This window comes from Leptidea sinapis, chromosome 10 (assembly GCF_905404315.1).
Source record: "Leptidea sinapis chromosome 10, ilLepSina1.1, whole genome shotgun sequence".
NCBI classification, from domain to species: domain Eukaryota; kingdom Metazoa; phylum Arthropoda; class Insecta; order Lepidoptera; family Pieridae; genus Leptidea; species Leptidea sinapis.
In genome coordinates, this window is record NC_066274.1 from 2527378 (window position 1) to 2552967 (window position 25590).

General features: G+C 36.7%; 2 protein-coding genes across 2 annotated transcripts in view; both read left to right on the forward strand.

Annotated features, from left to right (window-relative positions):
* The window catches only part of LOC126966542 (uncharacterized), a 309865-nt gene that overhangs the window by 34153 nt on the left and 250122 nt on the right, over positions 1-25590 (forward strand). The gene's annotated exons all lie outside the window — the stretch shown is intronic.
* Positions 19818-25590, forward strand: part of LOC126966536 (ras-related protein Rab-37) — a 75297-nt gene continuing 69524 nt past the window's right edge. The window contains exon 1 of the mRNA XM_050810670.1: positions 19818-20105. Coding sequence (XP_050666627.1) covers positions 20100-20105 — 6 coding nt within the window. The 5' untranslated portion in view covers positions 19818-20099. The remainder of the gene's footprint in view (positions 20106-25590) is intronic.

A 25590-nucleotide genomic window follows, 5' to 3' on the forward strand; every position in this document is an offset into this window, starting at 1 on the left:
ACGAGCTATTAGTTCTCTGAGATTAATTCTGTGATCAATATCTAAATAGGAGTCTACCGGCCTTCTGGATGTCTGTGGTTCCTCTACAGTTCGGTATTCAAGTAACTTTTTTCCTTCTAAGCTTCCTAAATATGAATACTTCAAGTCGAGCCGCATTCTAGATCTCTTTATGATGCAAGTCCTATGCAACCCACAGTAGGTATCAGCCCCACCTGACAGCGAACAACGCAGAGCTGTCCAAATGTTTGAGGATCCATTACTCTATCACTTCAGAGCAATCACTTGGCGCTGCGAAGAGACGTCGCTTCATTGTATGTTTCTACCTTTCCTTTATCACGGGGAGTATTCCGACGATCTGTTCCGTCTGATTCCTGGCGAAATCCACCTTCGCGCCATAAACTTCGTTATCATCATCGCCATCTGGAGCTGTGGCTTTACAATGCCGTTTTCAAGGAACTTTCTACGACATACTAACGTACCGCATTCTGCCAAACTTTGAAACTCGTTGATACTTCCTTAACTAGGGCGATACGGCACGAGTACCTTAAAATAAGAGCAGACACTTTTATAGGGCACGTGCCTGTAATTCTTATGGAGTTCCAGAAGCATGTGGCGATTGTGAATCACTTATCATCATGTACTGTCTTTTTTTATGAACTAAACCTTTTCATGCGAGTTTTTGGGTCACCTTTTAATAAGTGATCATCACTACCCATGCTTGCAACAAAAAAGGAATCCACAAGAAAGTAATCGGTCCCTAAGGATAGTGATTATGAAACTTAGTCCTTAGTTCATCAGACAACTTCATGAAATTTAAATTCTATGCAAGTTTTGCACATTTTAGTCAAAAAACCCGTGTGATGCATGTATCTTTTAGAGTGAGAAGTAAATTTGGATCCGAAATGAGATTAATATCCAACATTTGCATAGGTACCTATTCGAATTTTGATTATACTCCGCAAGTTGGATATAAGGTAGTTGCAAAGACTAGTTGGTATAAGAAAATAAAAAATACAAATAGTAATTAAAGAAATCATTGCAATTCCGCATGTTGTATTAAAAATGCAAGATCTATTTTTATATAATATAAAACTTTAATTGTCATTACAAATACATTTAGTTTTTTAAACTGTAGTAATAATAAATATGTACTACTAACGAGACATCGAGATATTCCGCGCGGCATTTTTATCGTTTTCCCTTTAAATTGAACAGCTTAAAGATACATAATTTCGTGATAACTGCCGCAAAATTGTAAACCGTTTACTTAATATCGTATTTATTCGTTTATTTGTTCTGTTATTTTCATTTAAATGTGTATTTAATACATGAAACGGCGCCAGCTTGTCGGCGCGAGTGCCGTCATTTTAGGCCTAAATGTCGAGGGTAGACGTGAGATAGTTTCGTTCACTTCTGCTACCCTGGTACTTAGCGGAGGTTTAAATCTCGGTGCGGATTTAACAGGAGTTTTATTTAGTTTGGTTTGAACTCAGTTTAAAGCTTGGTTATACTCGATGGGCGGCGAAGGGTTCACTTGTTCGTTGGGGACGATCACGGCTCTCAAACATTTTATAACAATAAAGTTAAACACGATATTCGGAGAGCTAAGTAAGCCTTTCAGCAGGTTGTCAATTCAGTTGCCTCTGAATGCTTAATAAGTATTTGTGGGTTATTGTTATGTTGATACATTTAATATTACTTCGAAGACTTACTAGTAGGAATCTAATCAATATCAATGTAATGTACTTACACTAATACAATTACCAAGTATGTGTTCATTTCCTCTAATTAAATTAATTTACCAACAGTTTTAATTACAAGCAAACAAATTATATTAATGAACGTTACTTTGTACTTTACTGATGAGTGGTGGACAGGTACCATCGTTAAAATAGCCTGCTTTGTTAGACAGAATCCGTAATAAGAATATTTGCAGTAGAACTCACACATCGCAATGAATTACTAAGTTGGAGTGGCTATCAGTACCGAGTGGCAACCACAGTTAGAAAGATTTACCTAGTTATGGACAGCTCTCTTCTTAAGATAAATGACCACCTAATAAAGCTAGCTGGAAACCCTTGGATCGGAAGGAAGGACCATCTGAGATTGGTCTTTGTGAGAGATATCTTCAATCATGGTCTTTAAACGATTATCCTTAATAAAAATTATTTCATTACCATAGCAAGAATTGATCGATTTATTTTATTGTCAACATCTTATTACCTAAATAAAAATCATAATAATATAAGCGTTATTATTGTAACATTATACGGATTTTAAATAAAAAATTTGAATTATTCTGATGAATAAAATTTTAGGAGTTAAAGCTAGGTAGGTAGGTGGTTTCTTAACAGTTTTTAAAATAGAATCTGTTTCAGTCGTAATTAATGTTTATTTGACTATTGACTGATGAATATCTGTAGTTGCATTTCACTTAGGTTTGGTTTCCTAACTTATTATATGATTCACTACAAATTATTATACTGAATGCACACTGCATTACTGTACAGTTTGTTATCATGTTATACCTAATAATGTTCTAAAAAGACTCAAGTCAATCTTAATCATTTCGTTGATTACTAATTGTGTTATTTTAAATAAGTCAATTGCTTAAACATTTATGTGTACGATACATTTTTCATGAGTTCATCAAAATTCATTCATTTTAAATTTCTGTTACTGAGGCGACGCGTCTTTCTCGCGGGTCATGCCTTGCACATTCAACATCCGTTCTTTTATGAATGCACAATGGGAATGAGGATATCTCTCTCTATCACGCCATTTCAGCCACCGATATCTCTGTCACACATTGCGACGTTGCCGCTTCGTACTACACTGACCTTGCTTCGCTCCGTTGCTTGGAAATAATGTTAGGTATAATAACCAATTGCTTGGCGATAATAAACCAGGCCTTGATTTATGAATGGAGATAATAAAAAGTGTGTTTGCTTGTGTATTATTATGAATAACGATATTGTGGAAAATACCTATAGAGAAATTGAGAATTAGTTAAGTATCTCTTTAATATACCGGTTATATAATGTTAAAATAATTCGTTTGTGAATAAAATAAGTAGGTAACTTACCTATTTATGTTACGTAAGTACTTACGTAAAGCTGATAAGAAATTCTATAGATGGTATTTATTCAGGTTTTTGTACCTTCATCTCAAAAGAATTCACACTTTATTATTATGAAAATATATTATATAGAAAAATAGACAAATTTCTTCTTAGTCTTCTATCGAGTCCTCTCTTGAGAAGGTCGCGCAGTGGGGTAAACTGAATTTAACCCCCAGAATACTCAAGTTTGCACGTTTACCACTAAAAAAACCCCAATTGTCGTATCGAAGAGCGGTCTCTTCGACACGACTTCCCTTACAGCCTCGCTTAGTATCTAAATACTGGGTCTCGAAATCACGAGCGATTGCCAATTCCGCGGCCATCTGGAGAGCAAAACCAAATTGGCTACGAAGAAACAGGGCGTCATAAATAGAGCACGGCAATACTTTAAGCCGGCCCATATTTTAGCGCTGTAGGTACCGAAGCGTAGGTCCTGCCACAATATGGAGTATTGCTGTCATCTCTGATCTGACGCAACCGAGTATCAGCTCGATCCATTTGACCGCATGCAACGCAGAGCAACTCGAATTGTCGGGGACCCAGTGCTCTGTGAACGGCTGGATCACTTGGCGTTGCGTAGAGACATCGCTTCATTGTGTGTCTTCTACCGCATTTATCACGGGGAGTGTTCCGAAGAGCTGTTTCACCTGATTCTTGCCGCCGAATTCCAGCTTCGCACGCAAGCCACGAGTTAGGATTTCATCCCCATTATCTAGATGTATGGCGGTTTTCAAGGAGCTTTCTTCCACGTACTACAAAGCTGTGGAATGAACTTCCTTGTGCGGTGTTTCCGGGACGATACGACATGGGTACCTTCAAAAGAAGCCCATACTCCTTCCTTAAAGGTCGGCAACGTCCTGTGATTCCTCTGGTGTTGCAAGAGAATGTGGGCGGCGGTGATCACTTAGCACCAGGTGACACATACGCTCGTTTGTCCTCCTTTTCCATAAAAAACGTTGTGCATTTTTGAATAAGTATTTTGGAATGGTTAGTGAATAATTTCGCACGAATTGCTTTATTTATCAGTATAAAAGTACTAGCAGAAGCAGTTTTGTAGTTTAATACAAAAAACGAACGTTTTGAACGAAGTTCCTTATTATAAAAATATTAATTTTACTGATTTACTAAAAAACAATGGGCAGTTTCATCTAAACTCCACCATCTAAAATAATGAAAAGTGTGTGTATACTTATGTATGTATGTACGCAAGAAGTTATATTTCTTTGGCGTAACAAAACAAATCCTTAAAATTATTTATTCGTCGTCCTATTCTACGTTTGAATATTAAGGAATACGGCTGTATTGACTTGAACCTAGTAGTATCTGGTAATAGTTATTAGAAATGACATCAAAAAAGAATTCTAAAGGAATCAATTTTGAGAGAAAATAAATGCCTAACCCTTTACCTGTCCTAAAAAATTAATGAATGTCGCAAACGTCAGAAAATTTCTGAAAACTTTTATATTTAGATGTCATTGAGCGCGGGCAACGTATATTAATAGTCAAAGAAGTTTATCTTGAATAACATCAAAAATTCTAAATAAGTAAAATAAACGATCAATGTAATTTGTCATAAATGCTCCGAAACGGCTAAGCCGATTTACGGAATATGTGCATATCAGATAGGTGTGAGAAACGGCAAACATCTATTTTTCATATCCCTATATTATGATAAGACACATCTAATTTTTTTTTTTTGACAATTTTTTTATTTTTATATTATTAGATACCTATGAAAAATACATACAACTTCAAATTTTCACGATCAACACCTATTTTTGTATCACGATACAATAATTGTAGTACGGTAAATCATCATCTATTTTTTATAATATTTTTATTATTGAAATAATTATTAATTATTGAAGTTCTTTTTTTTTTACTTTATATGGCAATACAACGGTTGCTGGGTCAGCTAGTATTATTACCTACATAAAAAATTTAACACTTCCGAACTATTACAATTATTTTACATTAAAAAGTGTATCTCTCAGAAAAATCAACTTTCATCCATAATTTCATCGACTGTCTTACGAATTTTCGACCAGGTCACGTTTCCTGACGTGAGTTTATCATTTTATTCCGATCCCATGTATTTTATACCCAAGTTATTATGTATTTAAAATGATACCTACGATCGGATCGTCTCATAAGAACAGTTGTTTGGTTCAAGACGAAGCTATCCCGCTCAAAGTCACGCGTGGCGAGTGTAGGTACGTCTATTACATTTGGCTTGGCAGTTGGCACCGAATTCAAGCCCGAATCAATAGGTGCTTTTTTATGAAATATTAAAGGTATTAGGTCTGCATAAGAGGTGTATAAAATTAAATCTTTATTATACTCGTATCTATTAGATATTATATACTTTTCAGTTTTTGAAGTCAGTTTGTTTAAACGTATTTTTTTTAGTGTCTGTAATAGGTTGTTCTGTAAACTACAGTAGGATTTTTCTAGATTACATCAGGTAAACTATAAGATTTTGTTCAGACCAAATGGCAAATATTTCGCATCAAACTAAAGAAGAATCTTATTAATCGGATCATAAATCTCAGCGTGATCGGTGTACATACATAAAAAATACCAATCGAATTGAGAACGTCCTCCTTTTTGAAGTTGGTTAAAGCGCGTGCTTAGGAGTGATACAAAGAGTTTCAATGAGGTCAAGATATGCTGGAAGATTTGCCTCGCCATATATAATGCCAATAATAGGCCATCAACGTCAATGAAGTTAACATCGCAAAAGTGAAGGAAATAATCACTGAAAATCCGATCAAGTTTGAGTCAATCAAGTAGGTTAAATACCTACCTAATAACTTGGGTATATAACATGTTCCCGCTCGGTTAGTCCGGATTTCTCAAAACATGAATTTTCTAAACTCAATCGCATAAGAGTCGCTTAGGGCTTGCTGGAAGGACCTAGGACTGGTGACGCGATGTGGGTTTACGAGTTTAACATTTCATGGTTTTAGCACCACGATAATCCACCTTCGAACGAGGCCATCTTTGGGAACGATGTATTGACAAATTTTTGAACTTGTTCACCAGATAAGGCTCCAGTCGACTTCATTCTTTTCCTAAACTCAAATTGCAACTTCGTGGCAGCCGTTTTCATTCGGTAGAAGAAGAAAAGGAAAATCTGCGATGAGAACTAAACTTAATGCCGGAAAAAGTATTTGAAAAACGATTTGATGATAGGATTATTCGTTGGCGTGTGTTCGCGTTTCTGAATACTTTGAAGGAGAGAATATAAATTTGAATGTGAGAATATAAATTTGAATGAATAATGAACAATTTGTGTAATATTGATCTTTTCCCGGTATGGTATAATCACCTAAACGGATTATTCGTTGGCGTGTGTTCGTGTTTCTGAATACTTTGAAGGTGAGAATATAAATTTGAATAAATTTTGATTTTAAAATTAGAATTTAGTACATAGCAAGTACCTAGCTACTAATTGTAACATTCTCCAGGAGAATTTCTCCTGTAGGTACATACATCTGCATATTGCATAACTATATTGTTATAGTAAATTGATTTTGCTTATCATTTGATCATAGTAATATAAAAATCTAAGTTATCAACATATATGTACAAAAGTTCTGTGTATTAATTAAACTATCTAAGAATTATTATTGTAGTACAAACTTTGATAAGGTTTGTTACTAGTTTTGTGGCCTGCTAGCGCCATCTCTGGATGTGTGCTGGAAGCTGATTGTAATTTAAGAGCAGCAAACTTGAAAGAGACTCTTGATGGGATAGAGATAAGATATTTGATAAGTCGTATAAAATTTTAAATGTATGCTTTTTATTCGGTTGATACAGTCGTAATAATCACGATACTTAACTAGCTGAAACAAACTGTAAGTCGTTAATAAGACGAAGAAAATTATTACCTACCAGGTTCTACGTGTCACATCATAATTCATACTAATATTACAATGTGAAAGTGTCGTTCTGTTCTTGACGTCTGTTGCCTTTTTGACGACTAAACAGCTCGACCGATCTAGATTAATAGTACGGGCTCATTCCCTTCAAGGGCTACATTTTATCCCGAAATATAGTTGCCGACCTTTAATGTGGGAGTATGCTCTTTTCTCGAGAGTCTCTAAGTCGTATCGGTTCAGGATACTGCAGTCGGTAAGGCAAGGCAGAGGCAAGAAGTTCCCCGAAAAACGCTTGATTGTAGACTGTCAGTCGGCAACATGATGCGGCTTGAATTTCGCCTTATTAATTTAGTTTAGAAAATGATTAACAAAAATTTATTATTACTCACTTTCATGTAAATAATAAAGTGTCATCTTAGATGAACTTACAACAATACATATTTTGTTTCTATGACCAACCGACGCCATATTATTAGAACAACATGGCGGCGTCCCAACGTACGTAGAACAACTTTAAATTAAAATTTTAACTACATTTTTAGGCACAGTAGTATTGAATAATGTTTTATCTTGATTTTTGAAGCCTTATATTTTATATCACCTTAGTATCCAATTGAAATGCATTTCAAAAATGGGTATTATACTTTGTAAATTTTAAAGACGTTTCTGTAGTAAATGAAGAGATATGCAATCTCTTCATTTACTACACTCTTATTTAATGGGTTCGGTTCCAGGATAAAAATAAAGGAATTTGTCAAGCAACACAACAAAAGTGCGATAATAGGTATCTAACATTGCGCCGGAAAGAAATAATAATGTTACAACACTATCAAATAACAAGCGACATAATAAAAATTAAAAAATACCATAAACAAGGATGTCACTAGTGTCATCGAGCCCTCACCACATGGCAATTTTTTTTTTAGTTTCAAAATGCTTCTACGATTTATCTACCCGAATTTTTTAATTACGCTAAGTGTGAGAATTAGAGACATAGAAATAAATAGTTATACTTACAATAAAATTTGTATTATCTGTATTTTTGATATCTGTTTTCTTATGTATAAGTCTTATTTATTTTATATAAAACATTGCTGTGCCCTTGCAGGGCGTCACATAGGGGTCACATGGGTAAACACCCATCTAATGTACGGTGGTACTTTTGTAAAATGTAACTTGCAATTAAAATTGATTTGATTTGAAAAAGAGATCAGACAAAAGGAAATGGTAGAATTGCACGTGGTTCTACAAAGTGTTGTAGAAAGAAAGAAGTACCTAAGTATTCATTACTGCATACCTATTATATATGTGTAGTGCCTTCAGGCTTGCTCATGTTTAATACCAGACTTAACCCACCATTAGTCAAATTTAACCCATTTCAATTGGTTGGTGTATAATTCGCAATTCGCAACTTTGTCGATGATGATGCCTTCAACAGTATTCCCGAATTGACAGTACTTAGAATTCGAAAGTCGACGGTGTCCACTAAGGTAAACCAATTTGGTGTTTGACAAATCTTAGCTGAGAGTAGTGTTTTAACTATCCATTAGTATATTATGCTAGAGGTCCCGGGTTCGAATCCCGGTGGGTTTGTTTCCTAGTCATGGATGTTTATATGTATTTATGTATGTTCAAGTAAGTATATTGTATTAAATATATCGTTGTCTTGTACCCATAGTACAGGCTTATGCCTAGTTAGGGGCAAGATATTTTTTGTAAAAGTGTGTCAATATTATTATTATTCTGTAGACATCAGCTTACGTAAAGCATTCAGTAACTACTTATCTTTAATAGTATAAGAATGTTCGAGCTATATTATGACGTTTGTTTTGAATATGACCATTGAACAGCTTGTTATTTTTAAGTGATAGGTATCCCTACCTTCTAGCATTAAATATCAATTTAAAGTTGAAGAAAATATACCAAGATTTACGGATCATGCGATATTCGGACGGTTAGCTTAGTTGGTAGGAGCGCTGGGACGTAATCCGTATCGTTCATATGTTTTGGTACCTACATAATGTCATATTATGACATTTGCATATTGTAAGCTGTTTAGATTTGAAAGAGCGACATCCCAAGTAAATTTTCCTAATTTGCAATTATTGGGGATGAGCAGGTTATCAACTGTAAAGTAGATCCTGTAGATGAAGTCACAACCTGAGAGTTGAACAAGACATACAAAGATTTTTTGGATGATGTGGCATGCGGACGGTTGGCTCAGTTTGTAGACCGCTGGGAGCCTGAGAGGCGCGGGTTAGAATCCCGCATTGTCCATATGTTTTGGTACACATTAAATTTATGTGGCATTTATGTTACGATCCTACTATAATATTATAAATGTGAAAGTATGTGTGTCTGGATGTATGTTTGAACTTCTTTAACGCAAAATCTACTGAATAGATTTTGATGAAACTTTACAATAATATAGCTTACACACCAGAATAACATTTAGGCTATAATTTATAAAACTATAGTGTGAATTATACAAAATATAAAAGAAGTGTGATTGTTGCTAATGAATACAACTAGCGCCATCTCTTATCAACTAGCAACCAAAAGTTCAATACAATTTATATGGAAAAACAACGTTTGACCGGGTCAGCTAGTTTATATATAAATAAATCATGGCAAATCATACTAGTGATACTACCGTTTACTGTATATCTTCCGCATTTATCACGGGAGATGATACGAGTACCTGATTGATACCCTGGCGTTAAATCCCAATACCGCATCACACACCACATATAAACTACGATCCTCAATACCCGAATGTGTGACATTCATTCATAGTAATCTTTTCAGAAATATCTTCTACGCAAAAAAAAACTGTAGACTAGAGGTTCCTTTTGCTGTGTCTCCAGGTCAACACGACATTGGATTCTGATAAAACAGTAGCTATACTAAGACGCCGGCAATGTAATTCCTCTGGTGTAAGTTTCCATAAAAAAGCTAATACGTCATAAGAAACTATAGTGAGTTCAAAACTAAGGTTAACAAACCACTTCTCATGCTAACAAGAATATAAACAGGCCGTGCATCTCAAATTAATTTCTATTAGCGGCTTAGAAACGAAACTGTACTGTATACAAATGAATGTGAAGATTATATTCCCGTGCAGACATTTTGTGTCTAGTGATGTTTTTGGTACAACAACGATGTGTGTTGGTTTATTTTTGGCTGCGGTAGGCGGTGGCTCTGTTGCAGCATGTTTTTTATCTTTTGGTTGTTCGGTATCTTCACAATCATATTTAGATCACGTTTCCTGCTATTGTGTCGGATTTTCAATTAATGATCCTCCTATATAAGTGACGACAGGTGTGGTTTTTTGCAACTTCCTCCACGCTCTTATCGGCTTAAGATATTTTTATGAAATTTGAGAATTTATGGTTGGGTCGTTCGACTTATGTCGTCAAAAAGTTTATGATTTCAATTTGTTTAATTGGCCCATTTAGGATCAAAACCGTTTACGATCGTAGCTTTTACAACTTCAAATTGATAAAATTTGATATTTTTAGTTTTTTATAACCTTTTTTTTAAATGCAAGAAACTCAGCAGCGTTTTTCAATTATTTTTCCAAAATCGCGTCATTAACTTATGGGCATATAATTATTGCATTATTGTAACCAAATTTATTTTTTTATTTTTTATGGAAGAGGTGGACAAGCCACTACCAGTGGGAGGCTCCTTTGCACAGGATACCGGCTAGGTTATGGGTACCACAACGGCGCATATATCTGCCGTGGAGCAGTTATGTCTAAACATTACTGTGTTTCGGTCTGAAGGGCGCCGTAGCTAGTGGAATGACTGGGTAAATGAGACTTGACATTTTATGTCTCAAGGTATAGAGCGCTGTTGTATTGCCTCTCAGAGTCTTTGGGTTTGTCAAGAATCCTGAGCGGCACTGCATTGTAATGGGCAGGGCGTATTAATTACCATCAGCTCAATGTCCTGCTTGTCTAGTCCCTTATTTTCATGTATAAAAACGTACACCCGGTGGTAGGTGAGCACCGCCGCCCACAATCTCTTACAAAACCAGAGGAATCACAGGAGCATTGCTGGCCTTTAAGGAAGGTGTACGCGCTTTTTCTGAAGGTACCCATGTCATATAGTCCCGGAAACACCACACAAGGAAGCTCATTGCACAGCTTGGCTGTAGTACGTGACAAAGGTTCCTTGAAAACCGCACTGTGAAGGAACGCCACTTATCCAGATGGTGGGGATGATATTTTTATTTGTGGCGTGTCACGCGAGGATGGAATACGTCGGCAGGAATTACGTTAAACAGCTCTTCGGAACACTCCCCCTTGATAAATGCGGTAGAAGACACACAATGAAGCGACGTCTCTACGCAACGCCAAGTAATCCAGCCATTCACAGAGCACTGGGTCCCAGACAATTCGAGCTGCTCTGCATTGCATGCGGGCAAATGGATCGAGCTGATACTGTGGTGCGCCAGATCAGAGATAACAGCAATACTCCATGTGTGGCCGGACCTGCGCTTTGTACAGCGCTAGAATGTGGGCCGGCTTGAAGTATTGCCGTGCTCTATTAATGACGCCCAGTTTCTTTGAAGCCAATTTGGCTTTGCCCTCCAGATGACCGTGGTATGAACAATCGGTTATCTAATAGTTTGTTTAATTATTTACTTCTAGCAAAGTATAGTTAACAGTAAATTATATTGTTAGTTTACTGATAGAATCTTTCAATAAATAGAATTATTTCTGTGTTATGAACGTTTAATTTGCGACCAGCAATCGTATATTGTTTGTGTTAAGACTTAGATAGATATAAACCAATGGAATGCTTATTTATACAGGATGTCGGCAAAATGGGTACCGCAGTGATTCTGGATGTGCCTCCTTCATAGTGTGGTTTTCGAACTTTCGAGGAAATTTGCTTACAATTTAACTGTAGAATATGCTTTCGCAGCCATTTGGGGTAATAACAACACCCATCTAATACGGCAACAGTCGGTATTCTGTGATTCTCCTGGTGTTACTCTCTTAAAAAACCATTATGTATGTGCTGCGGTAATCATTCACCATCAGATCAACCTAGTATGCTCGTTGGTTTTTGTTGCATAAAAGAAAATTGTGTGTTTGGATTTTCAATCCAATTTAATTAACTGTCATCTCTGGTCTGGTGCACCCCAGTATCAGCTCGATCCATTTGACCGCGTGCAACGTAGAGCAGCTCGAATTGTCAGTCCCAGTGCTCTGTGAACGGCTGGATCACTTGGCGTTGCGTAGAGACATCGCTTCATTGTGTGTCTTCTACCGCATTTATCACGGGGAGTATTCCGAAGAGCAGTTTCACCTGATTCCTGCCGCTGAATTCCACCTTCGCACGACACGCCACAAGGCAGGATATCATCCACAGCATCTGTATGTGTGGCGGTCATCCACAGTGCGGTGTTCAAGGAGCTTTCTTCCACGTACTAGGAAGCTGTGGAAAGAACTTCCTTGTGCGGTGTTTCCTGGACGATACGACATGGGTACCTACAAAAAAAGCGCGTACATCTTCCTTAAAGGCCGGCAACGATCCTGTGATTCCTCTGGTGTTGCAAGAGAAAGTGGGCGGCGGTGATCACTTAACACCAGGTGACCCATACGCTTGTTTGTCCTTCTTTTCCATAAAACAAAAAATGTTTGATGTCTACCTAACTATCAATAATTTTCTTATCACACGTCCAATAAAAAGTTGTAGGTACAGGCAATTTTTTTTAATTTTTGGTCCCACTGTACAATTTCTATATTCAACTGAAAAACCAACGGTCAATTTAACTTGCTTGTTATGTACCTATGTTTTTATAGGACAAAATATAATTGTAATATAGTTAATATAATTTCAAATAAGTGTAGTAGTTTTGAGAATAGCAACAGCTAGCGCCACCTATTGATACATTTGAGAACTTTGTTGATATTCGTGGCAAACGCGCATTACAACAACGCCGACAAGGATAGAAGATAGTATCGCCTGAGTACGAAAGGGATGCAACAAAAACAAATGGTTCAATCGATTGTCGAGGTCGGGTCGCGCATGTCAACTGTGATGAATGAGTTACTAAGGGAATCAAATCCAATGAAGTCGAACTCGCCACGATTGAATGCTGATGTCCTAATGAAATGGATAATTTAATAAGATGATATAGATAATAATTAAAATGCGTTCTAATCTATTAGAGAAACGGATTGACATAATTATTTATAATAATAAATATTCGTTTAGGTATGGTACTATTAATAGACTACCCACTGTTTTTTGAAGAACTAGAGTAGGATGTCTGACTTCAGAGATAGTTAATAATTTTGATCGTTAATTAGGACAAAGTGTCATTCTTTCTTTTTTTTTTTTTTTTAAATGTAATATTTCCATTTCCAGACGTCAATTACCTACATTATTGTGACTGCATTGAGGAATGTCCGAGTTTTATGGCCTGTTCACATATAGCTGGCAAGATCCAAAAAAGGTTTTTTAAACAGTTTTTATAAGAAAAAAACGTTTTTTAACGTACATTATAAGCATTACATATTATATATATAAAATAGAGTAGGTACTTACCAACACTCTACTTTAGAGCACGATTGGCAACTTAAGCTCCTAAATATGAATGATTGGACAAACGAATATACTGTCATCCGCTGTAAATACAATCAAAGTTATTAAATAATTGTCCAAAATATGGTAAGTGATATCCGCTGCTTATAGGGTCTTGCAAGCATGTCAGAATCCTTAAAATTCAGTGTACCTAGTAGTTACTCGTGTCGTGTCGCATTGACCTGTAAATAGCGAGCAAGGAAATTCTTTACATCCTTTCATCATTCCTGGATAACTTCAATATATCAAGATTGTAGCTTATGGCGTGGTGATGTTTGAACTCAGCGGGAATAATCAGGTGAAATAAATAATGCGATGTCTCAACGCAACGCCAATGAATCTAGCTGATCACACTGTACTTATTGGATCTCTGACAAGAGCAGCTAAGGATGATTCGACATCCACGATCGAGTCATCTCCGTTCAAGCAGTTTTTTTTATGGAATAGGAGGACAAACGAGCGTACGGGTCACCTGTTGTTAAGTGATCACCGCCGCCCACATTCTTTTGCAACACCAGAGGAATCACAAGAGCGTTGCCGGCCTTTAAGGAAGGTGTACGCGCTTATTTTGAAGATACCCATGTCGTATCGTCCCAGAAACACCGCACAAGGAAGCTCATTCCACAGCTTTGTAGTACGAGGAAAAAAGCTCCTTAAAAACCGCACTGTGGAGGACCGCCACACATCCAGATGGTGAGGAAGATAGCCTAACTTGTGGCGTGTCGTGCGAAGTTGGAATTCGGTGGCAGGAATCAGGTTAAACAGCTCTTCGGATTCCTTGGCGTTGCTTAGAGTTGTAGGTTCTTTCTGCATCTTCTACTGCATTTATCACGGGAAGTACTCAGAGGAATTGCTTCGATTCATACCAGCAGCCGAATCCAACCATCGGACATGACGTCAAATTGACGTCTGGCATTCTACAATTATAACAAGTTTTGCGAGGAACCTCCCATAGCCAAATTTGGAATCAATTACAGGCTGCAGTTTTCCCAAATCCGATACAGACTTAGGAATCTTCAGGAAAAGAGTATACTCCCACTTTAAAGGCCGACAACGATGAAGTTTCCCATCACGTGAATCTCTTGCACGTGAGTCCCCTTTTATAAATACAAAATTCCACTTCTACAAAGGAATTATTCTCATGTCTGGATTGTTCCTCGTGATCAAGTCCGTCAAACCACCGAAAGTGGCTATGTTCTCATTCGTCTCTGGAATTCCTGTTTAGACTTGCTTTAATATAAAGTCACCGTCCCTCTGTGGTCAATCCAGTTCCATTTTCGGCGTTTGGTCTTGTGAGATCGGCATCTCACTGCAGCATTCCGACACGGTGGTAAATATTTCTGAGAAGGTGTATGCCGAGAATACAGCGCATCCTGGGGTCATTAGGTATACATTTAAACGTTACGTTATGTTAACGTCCGTTTTAATCTCTTATGATAAGCTAAAGGATTAAAGCTGAGGAAAGGTTATGGTAATTCTCTGTTCATAAGGTGTGGCAATCACTACAATTTATCCGGAGATAATATTAATTTAGGTCAAATAATGACACTTTCACTTATGAATGACCAAGTTTAATTTGATATTTAACACTTCGGAAATGTTGAGTGTAATACTTAAGTAATTTATATAGTTTTTATACAACTCAAGCAAAGTAATGCAATAATAATATTTAAACGTATCGACGTCAGTTTAAAAAGTAAATAAAGCAAGTGGAAGTAAATTCAGTTCCAAGTTACCATTGCAAACGTATTTTATCAAAATGTAAACATTTGAAAAAAATACGTATAACTTACGGTATAATACCAAAAAACACAGAATTCCAGTTGACATGATTGACGAGGCACCACATGCAGCGCCAGTTGACGAGCGCATGAACCAGTCGCTAAATCATAGGGTACGAAGAGAACGACAGGAACGACACATGCCATGACCCGGCCACCAGCTATGTGACGTGACGACCACACGAAGAGTTCATTAGAAATAGCCAAATGATGGGGGGGGGGGGTCGTATGTATTTGAATTTCGAGCATTGTTATTTGAATTAATTATTATCGTTCCATAATTATACGACAGAAGAGACGACAATAAGTGATTCTAACAATCGCTTGTCAACGCTTAGTATCAAAATATGGCTAATCAAATGTTCATGTGTGTGTGATCACACAAAATAGCATTAACATCGCAACATGTCAAAGTGTGCGACTGCTTTTCAATTGTAATTCCTATTTCATATGTTGTAAAGCTCCATTTAGCTTTTAATATGGAATAGAAAATTTATGTGATCGCTTTCACTCTGGTGTGTGTGTAAATAGACTCACACATAAACGAATGACGTCACTAATGTAACTCGATTGTGTTATCTGTAAATTTGATTGTATATTTTTAATTAAATTGAAGTATTATTAAGTGTCTAGATACCATTGTCTGTAGAGTCATTATATCTTTTTTGTTATCAACTGACGAATTTGGGGCTCATTTTGTAGGAGGCTGATAAAATTGCATCTCTTATAATGTTTCAATCAAGTTTATATTTTTACGTTGATTATTGGAAAGATTCACAAATTAACACCCTTTCTCACATGCCGTCGTGCATCGCGCTACAAATATGTCCGCCGGATCGATATCGGCGGCAGCGTTATCTATCGTTAATAACTCGGAACATAAAAATCGAGAATCCATATCGCGTACTCAAAGTTATTACGCGAGCGCTAGCTGGTCGTGGTCCCGTTAGTGCTAAGAAAAATACTATTTTAAATATAACAGACTAAGAACAGGGCAGAACAGTCATCATTCAGAAAAAGACCCTCGTAATAATCTATTTAGAAAGTATTCTGCGTGTTTGTTTTGTTACGGGCCTCAAAAATAGGACCTTGTGAGATCTGGTGACGTATGGTCTCCCACTCCTCTAACCGCGACGGACCTGCGAATGGTCTGAAGCTGGTTGGTACCAACATCAAATGATTCGTGAGAAAATTATCTCGCAAATGTTATAATCATTAAAAATGCTATATTGCTGAGCTGATCTCATTCAGATATACAATATTACATATGAATATAATCTAACATTTAATTTTTTGTAGATCTGTTGGCCAGTCGGAAAAAGCCTCCTCAAACGTCTTCCATTCCAGTCTTTTATTTGCTACTCTAGTCCACATTTCCTACATCTTCTTCGTTTGCTTCTTCCCCCATGTTATCATCCTATCTTTCTAGTGGTCTACCGCTTCTCCGTTTCCCTTGTGTGGGCTATCTGCTAACAGTGTTGATTCATTCGTCTTGTTCTCATATCATATGCATAATCCATTTGAGTTTTCTGAAGTTTCGGCTATGACCAGAACTTTGGTGTGCTTATGATGACACTTTTTTACATTCAATATACTTCTTGTGAATATACAGATTGTGTTCGTCATGTTCTGCATTAAAATTTGACTGAGAAACATAAGAAAAGGAAGAATGCAGGTGTTAAATAATTTTTATTTAATATTTGTAACGCTAACTTTGGGCCTTTTGAGAAAGCTCATCAGAGGGCAATGGAGAGGGCTATGCCCGGAGTTTTTCTATGAGATGAATCAGAAATGAGGAGATCCGTAGGAGATCAAAGTCATTAATTAAAAGTTAACATAGCCTAGATGATAGCAAAACTGAAGTGGCAGTGGGCACGCCACATAGCTCGACGAACAGTTAGGCATTGGCACCGAAAGACGCAGTGTTGGAGCTGGACCGATGATCGGGTCAGGATCGCCGGAACAGGTTGGATGAGGGCAGTACATGATCTATCGTCGAGAAGATCTTTGAGGGAGACCTTCCGCCTGAAATGACGATGATGATGAGGATGAGATGATTGTATGAAGCTTTTTATCTTTCCTAACCTCTCTCAGGCCTCTGTAGTTTCTTCAGGTATTTTATTCTTTTCTGTACTTCTTTGCTTGCTAGGGCGTTTTGTTAACTTAATACAACCCGTTACATTTCCAAGCATTGCTCGCGTGTTGGAGCTAGATAGAACTTTGTTATATTTAGGTACGATACTTTCGATTGGTGACTCTTAAATGACCTGACGTTGTCGTTTATAGGACGTTAAGTACAACTACGAATTGAAGCTCATTACAGTAATAATATGATCTAAATAGGAACGCATCAGAAAATAATATGTGTGTAGCGTTAAATACGGCCCATTTAGATTGTACTGTGTTACTGGAATGTCCGAAGCTCCCCTAATGTCACTGTCTTCAATTTCACCAAAAATTTTTTCATCACCGCCTACATTCTTTAACAACACCACTGCAGAATCACTGGAGCGTTGCCGGCCTTTAAAAAGGTGTACGCGCTTTTTTGAAGGTGCCTGTCTCGTATCGTCCTGGAAACGAGAAAATTCATTCCACAGCTTGGTTGTACGTGGAAGAAAGTTCATAGAAAACCGCACTGTGGAAGAATGACGATCATCCAGATGGTGGGGATGATATCGAAATTTGTGGCGTATCATACGAAGGTGTAATTCGGCGGCAGGAATCAGGTCAAACAGCTCTTTGGAACCCTGATGAACAATGAGTACCACAGTTATGTATATTCCATCAATATTGGTTAGTAAAATACTTTTTAATAGCTTATTAATTTACTATGTACCAGGTAAAAGATGGTTTTTTACTTTTAACTGTAGCTGTATATTATATTGGAAGCTTTTAATTTGCTCGATCGATGCCAATATCGGATCTCTGAGTTAGCGTGATTTGTTTCCTGGGATATATCTGAAGATATTCTTTTTTGTATTCTTGTTTTTCTATTAATGTGGTATGCTTACCTATTTCCTATGATATATGCAAAATCTATTGTTTGAATTAAAATAATCTTTACATTTTTTTTGTATGAAATAAAAAAAAATATCTCTTTATTGTAAGTATAAATATAAAATAATTATTAAATGCAATTTACAGTCGTATTCGATATCCGATCTCTTTTTTTAATCAACTATCAATTCATACTCATTCATATGTCTCATTTTAAATCACTTATTGAACGATAAAAACTACAAAATAGCTAGAGATTGGTCGCTCTATTCCCAAAGGGTGGTATCATTTAGAAAGTCATTTATGTTATTACAATGTTATATTAGGACCTTTTTCACAACAAACGTTCTTTATCTGTTCTTTTGAATTTCTTAACAGACTTGTTTTTCAATTTTTCTGGTATCATGATGTAAAAGCGTACATACATCGCCCAAATAAAGATCAAATAACTAGACTTAACCACCTAGTAGGCATTTTGGTGTTAAAAATATGATTATAACAGTTTCTAGATTTGTGAATGAGGCTATGAACCTATGTTCATGTTGTGATCTATATCACATTATCAAGAAAATAATTAATGAGTAAGTATATTTATAATGAGAAAAACAATTAATACTGAATATACGTTTCAATCTTAATTTACTAATTCATATAAATACAAGACACATACAAAAATCACAAGTAAATAATACCAATTCGTCATCACACTCAAAATAGATCGGTTATTGAATTGTCAAAAGACCTAATATATTAAAAATAAATCTGTTCAGGCCAAATTTGGATCAATAATTATAATAGTGTAGACTGTAACTTTAGTTTTCATTATATATATTTTTTTAAATATATTTATAACGTTACAAATTTATTATCGATCTCGCAATTCCGTGGCTCGCGCACAGCGATAAATAAAATATATACTATATACATGCTACTAAATAATATTCTTTTTATATTCGATGTTTGGGCTAATATTTACTAAACAATTTGTTATTCTTATAGTGATATCCCTCAATTCTGGGATTAATTAAATTAAATTTTGTTTACAAATTTAATTTAATATTTACTTTCTTTAATTAGAATTTACCATAACACTGATCTATTTAAGTAACAAAATTTTGAATTTCTATCAAGTCCAATCTATTTGAGAATTAGTTTAAAAATGAAGGACCAACAATTAACGTTTTAAGATTCTCTAATTTACACTGTGAAAAAATTCTTCTAGAGAGAAATAGGTAGCATATGGGTTTTGATTTTAATATTATCTGAAAATATAACTTGTAGATTACCTACCTTGTGTACCAGTCATCTTGCACACAGAGACGAATTTCAGCCTCGTGAAGCTTTCTACCACTACATTGCTACAATTCTCACACATAGACATTAGGTATCTCATACAAAATTCAACCTTATCGCCGCAGCTGGGATACGCGCCCTAGTTTCATTGATCATAACCTCAAAAATTTTCGCATCACCAAGCTCGCTATCCCAAATATGTGATGAATTTAAATGAATAATGACTCAAGTTGTGTAAATATGTGTTTGTGTGATTGAGTGTCGTTCGTATTTAGTCGGCTTGAGATATTATTTTCTAGTTTGTGTTGACCAGTCGCCGTTGTCAAAATGCGTGTCGAGTTATCATTATTATTCGGCAATTTATGATAGTGTGTTGTGATAACTGCTGTGGGTGAGTGGGGGAGAGTTTTTGTTGAAGAAATGAGTGTAAGTAAGACGCTTTTTGGTTTGATTGATATCCGGAGGGCGATATTGTTATCTTTTTTATCTTGTGGTGTTACGGTTCGTAGCTTTGATTGTTTAAATATTTTTCAACTAAATTAAAAATTAATATTTTATCTACTTAAATCTTTTTAATTGTTAAACCTTGAGATTCTTCAAAAATCGATAACAGATGCATAGGGCTTAAAGTTAAATTAATACCAAAATTCAATTTGGAAACATTGAATTTAAGTTGGTTTTTGAATATTTACTAAAAAGTATTTAAGTAAAAATATCAAATGGTTGTTAATACTTGGGAATGCTTAGGGTGAAAACATTGACATGGGAGGTAGACGATATGTGGAGTGGACGATGTCCACCATCGGATTAGAGATGGTAAAAAAGGACAAGACAAGACTAGTGCAGTAGCAAGAACTAGAAAGCTGGTATGAGTGTCATGTTTTTAATGTAACCTTTCAATTGCAGAATATCTAAACTATTGTAAACAATCACACAGCCTCGGACTAGGTGATGATAATGTAATAACAATAATGTTTTAATATTATTTAATATTTAATTTTAAAAGACTCAAAAGAGGATACTGCGAATTTCAAGCGCCGCTTTATTCCTTCTATAGATATTTAATCGACATCTAAAGAAATTCCAAATGAAACAGTTTTGATGATCATCTGGAGAAAACCAAAATAAATATATTTTCCAGTATCTGTAAAATTCTCCAGTACCTGGTTCCAAACAGGTTTTCACGATATTAGCATATCTACCTTAAAGACCGTTACTTAATGAACAATGTAAAAGTGACAATGAGTATGGTGCCGGTAACTTAAATGAAATCCAAATTTAGTTTTCTATAGAGTTAACACTTGGAATTTTTTTTTTTAAACTTAAAATTCCTATCTTAAGAACTCGTCATCCTGCACACTTAAAATTCCTGTACGAATATCAACTACGGCTTCATCCTCTTGGAATCTCTGCTGTTTCAAGTTATCCTTCAACCTTGAATACAGATAGACATCACTGGGGGCTAGGTTAAGTGATTATAGAGGAGCACAAGTATTTCGAAGCCAGAACCTCAACTTGCATTCATTGCACTATCGAACCTATGCCTGCCCGGGCAGTATCTTAATGGAACAAAATAAACCCTGCTACGTTGCCTTGGCGTTTCTCATGAATTTCTTGTGAGCAAGCAGTTTCACTTTAAGCTCCATGCGATAGATATTAAATCGTGAGCACTCCTTTACTATTCCGGCCGTACGACTCACTTTAAATTTAGGTGTAGATGATGGTCTCTTCCACGTAGACTGAGCTCGAGGCTTGTTCAGTCTCATTTGTTTTTGTTCCTCGATAAGCATTCTGGGAAACCAGCGAGTGATGACTGTGACTGAGCTGTAACGAGTTCTCCAGCAGCTACAGCTTATTTCCAAAATGGCGTCGAAACGATTGTAAAGGGTTTGCGTTCGAAAACTATCAGCGTGAGCACATCTGTATTGGTCAGCACTCTATCAGATGCACAGAAACAACAATATGTTTGGACTCCTTAACTTTTTCGGAAATTCAGAGCAAAACTATGTGAACTGACAGAAATTGCATTTGTTACCCGCTGTGATGAATATTAAATGTTTCTACCACCCGGAAAATCGTAAAACACTACGAAGCTACATTCAACAACCTGTTGCTCGACAAACAACTATACAACTGATCGGCTTGGTTAAAGATGTAGTTTAATTCCATTACTATTTTTTTTTAGGGAAAAGAAGGACACACGAGCGTACGGGTCACCTGGTGTTAAGTGATCACCGACGCCCACATATGTGGCCGGACCTGCGCTTTGTACAACGCTAGAATAAGGGCCGGCTTGAAGTATTGCGGTGCTCTATTTATGACGCCCAGTTTCTTCGATGCCAAGTTGGCTTTGCTCTGCAGATGGCGGTGCAATAGGCAATCGCTCGAGATTTCGAGACCCATAGTTCCGATGCCAGGCAAGGCTGTAAGGGAAATGTTGTCGAAGAGCGGTGATAAGACAATTGGGGTTTTTTTGTGGTATACGCGCAAACTTGAGTCTTCTGGGGGTTAAATTGCACAAGGTTCAATTTACCCCATTCCGCGACCTTAACGAGAGAGGACTCGATAGAAGACACAAGTTTCTCCCGGCACTGGTCGACGATTTCATTGGAGAGACATGTATGAGGCATCGCCCCTGTCGTCTGCATAGCAATGAATGTTCGTGGTGACCAACATATCATTGATATGCAGAAGAAACAGTATGGGAGATAGCACACAGCCTTGGGACACTCCAGCGTTCACGGGCTTGGGAATCGAGCAATAACCGTCGATAACGACCTGTACGTTTCGCCCAGTGAAGAAGCTGGAGGTCCACTTGCATAAGCTCTCGGGAAGCCCAAATGATGGAAGTTCTGCGAGAAGCGCCTTGTGTCATACAAGATCAAAGGACTTTGCTATATCCAGACTAACTGCCAGGCCTTCCCCCTTGCTTTCGATAGCCGCCGCCCATCTATGCGTTAGGTATACCACGGCGAAAGCCGTACTGTCGGTCGTTGATCAACTGGTGAACCCCTAGGTTTACCAAGAGCTGACGGTTAATTATGCTCTCCATGATTTTGGAGAGCAGGGAGGTAATAGCTATAGGCCTGTTATTGTTGTTGTAGTTTGCCGGATCCGAACTGTCTCATTTTTTTGGATCGGATGGACAAGGGCTGACTTCTATGAGTCAGGGACTACGCCTTTTGTATATGAGTGCCGAACAAAAACAGAGCTCGCCTAACAGTTTTCTGTCTGAACTGTACTTCAGGCATAGAGCTCTGACACCGCGGGATGGTCGGCGGTATTTTACTGTTGTCGTCAAGAGTCGATTTGGAGGCAAAAAGAGCGCACAGGAGATCGGCTTTCTCATTTGCCGTATGGGCCAGGGTGTCATTCCTCATCTGCAACGGCGGCAGGGACGGCTGGTTGAAGTTACCAAGAGCAGCTTTCAGACAACGACCAGAACTTGCGTATTCCGGTCGGGTAATTGGAAAGCAGCACTCCGATTTTGACGACGTGCTTCGATTTCGCACGGGCGAGATGCCGCTTAAAAAATCTGGAGGCACGGTTATATTTCCTCTTTAGAACTTTGCAGTTCGGATCCTTTGAGCCTAGCGCCGCAACCCAAGTCCGATACGCCTGTTTGTAGCAGTTAGCTTAAATACTCCGATACATTAAGTATACACAAGGTTGCAATACTTAAATTGAAATGTTTTTCTTCAAAATTGGATTGAACAAAGTTTACCAATTCGATCTTAGCAGAATGTGCTCAAAAATTATTTTTTCTCTCTTTATTCTCTCTGAGCACCTCTCGCCCTTTTTGGTATAATCCTCCAAGTGTGCCATTACCCTGGTCTTGCACTACATTCATTCAGTTTGTAACTGCATTTTTTTAACGTCATCCTTTCATCACATCCGGTGTGCCTCTAGGTCTCTTTCACCCCAAGGTCTCCATTCCAGGACCATGTTTCTGGGCTATTTGCAATTCAGACTGATCACTCGATGGCATCGGTAAAATTCGTTGCTCTCTAAGCCAGGTCTAGCGGTCTCGATTTCCCTTATACTTCCCTGTGGCCGATAAAAAGTTACCTCTGATTTCTGAAAGAGGAATTTTTTAATTTAATAATTACAGTAAGCCATCTGTTCATAAGCTTAATTGCTTTTTAAAACCTTTAACGAAGCAGATAGCCGCTGGCAGAGTTATACCTCTGGGGTTTAAGATCAAAGACTTGATACAACTTCAGCTTCGTACAATTAAACAACGAAAATCGAAATTTAATTAAAGGAAGGAAGGAAGTAACCATAAGTAAGAACTTATGGTTACTTCTTGTAAGAAACACAGTGTTATTGGTAAACTGCAATTTTGAAGTTATTTTTTTAGTGTTGGTGATATACACTTATACGTCATTATAAAAAAAAACTTTTAAAGTGTGCTTAAGCTCACATTACAGAATTAAAAGCTTCATGACGATATTATTGATAGAAAAACACAACTATATTTTTGTTCTGTAGTCATAAAGCAATAACATTTACAATATATATACATAATTATAATTTTATATAAACTACTCTTGAAAGCTATGATATGGCTTATCGTGCTCTTTTAGTATTATTAGTCGACTTAGTGGAGCGTGACAGCTCAGTATCATTCAATACCTACAAAATAAATTGCTCAAATTAGAAAAAGATGTCATTTGACTACAGCCTAGATTACGATTTGCCACTAAGAAGTAAAGGGTAGTAATTATAATTATCACTTCAAGTGACCAATAACAGTATGAATAAAGGGGCCCACTCGATGTGACTATGAGTACTGACAGTGTAACATCCTTGAGGTTCTGATAGCCTTCATTGTGGTATGAGACATGTACAGTAATTCAGAGTTCCACTAGGTCTTCACTATAGGTTTTTAATTAGGAAATTTCCTAGCCTTTCCGCCAGGACCGTTTTCATTTATCTAACCTTGGTATTCCTTAGTAAGAAATACATTGTAGTTTGTATCTTTATCGTGTTGTTCCTTCGGCCTCTCAATAATCTCTCATTCCTTCTATTACTTAGATAAATTATATAGTTGCTTGTTACAATTTCATATCAACGTAAAAGTTATCGTATTATTCGATCCCTCCGTCACACATGAGCGTAGGCTTGCGAAGACACCGAAAACCTTCGAACACCTGCAATGAAACTCAAGTGGACCAACTTATATATTATATATGATGTAATATAGATATATTATGTATTACAGAACATTGGCGTAAGAGTCATCAGCTCCAGTTTAGTTTTAGAGAACATAAAGTAGTCAGTTCGTTTTGTAGAAGTAGGGCAATACATGGAGGTTCCCTAATTATTATTAATAATAGATTAAAATGTAAAAATAGAAGAGATATTGTTAATCTCTCTATAGAACAACTAATTGAGATAGCTTGTATAGAACTAGAGCAATTTATTATTGTAAGTGTATACCGCCCCCCCACTGCATCATATGAACAATTCCAACATAGAATGGAGGAGGTACTATCAAAATTTAGCAAAACTAGCAAGTCAATTATAGTGTGTGGAGATTTTAATATAAACTTGCTTGAACCTTCGGCCAATTGTACTAGCCTTAAAAATTTATTTCAAAGTTTTAATTTGTTCAATGTATTTTGGGAACCTACTAGAATCACTTCTACAACAGCAACCTGTTTAGATAATATTTTTACAGATGTTACTATTACTAGTAAACTCATAATTAATAATCTTCAGTCCGACCATAGTGGGCAACTTATAAAAGTAAATACAAGATTGGACAATGTCAGACCAAAAAAGGTGACGATTATACCAGTTACGGGTAGCCGTCTTGAGAGGTTTAGAAATAATTTGGTAAATACGATACCATTTTTACACTGTGGTGAAACTGCTAATTTTCACTATAACTTAGTCTTCAATTCCT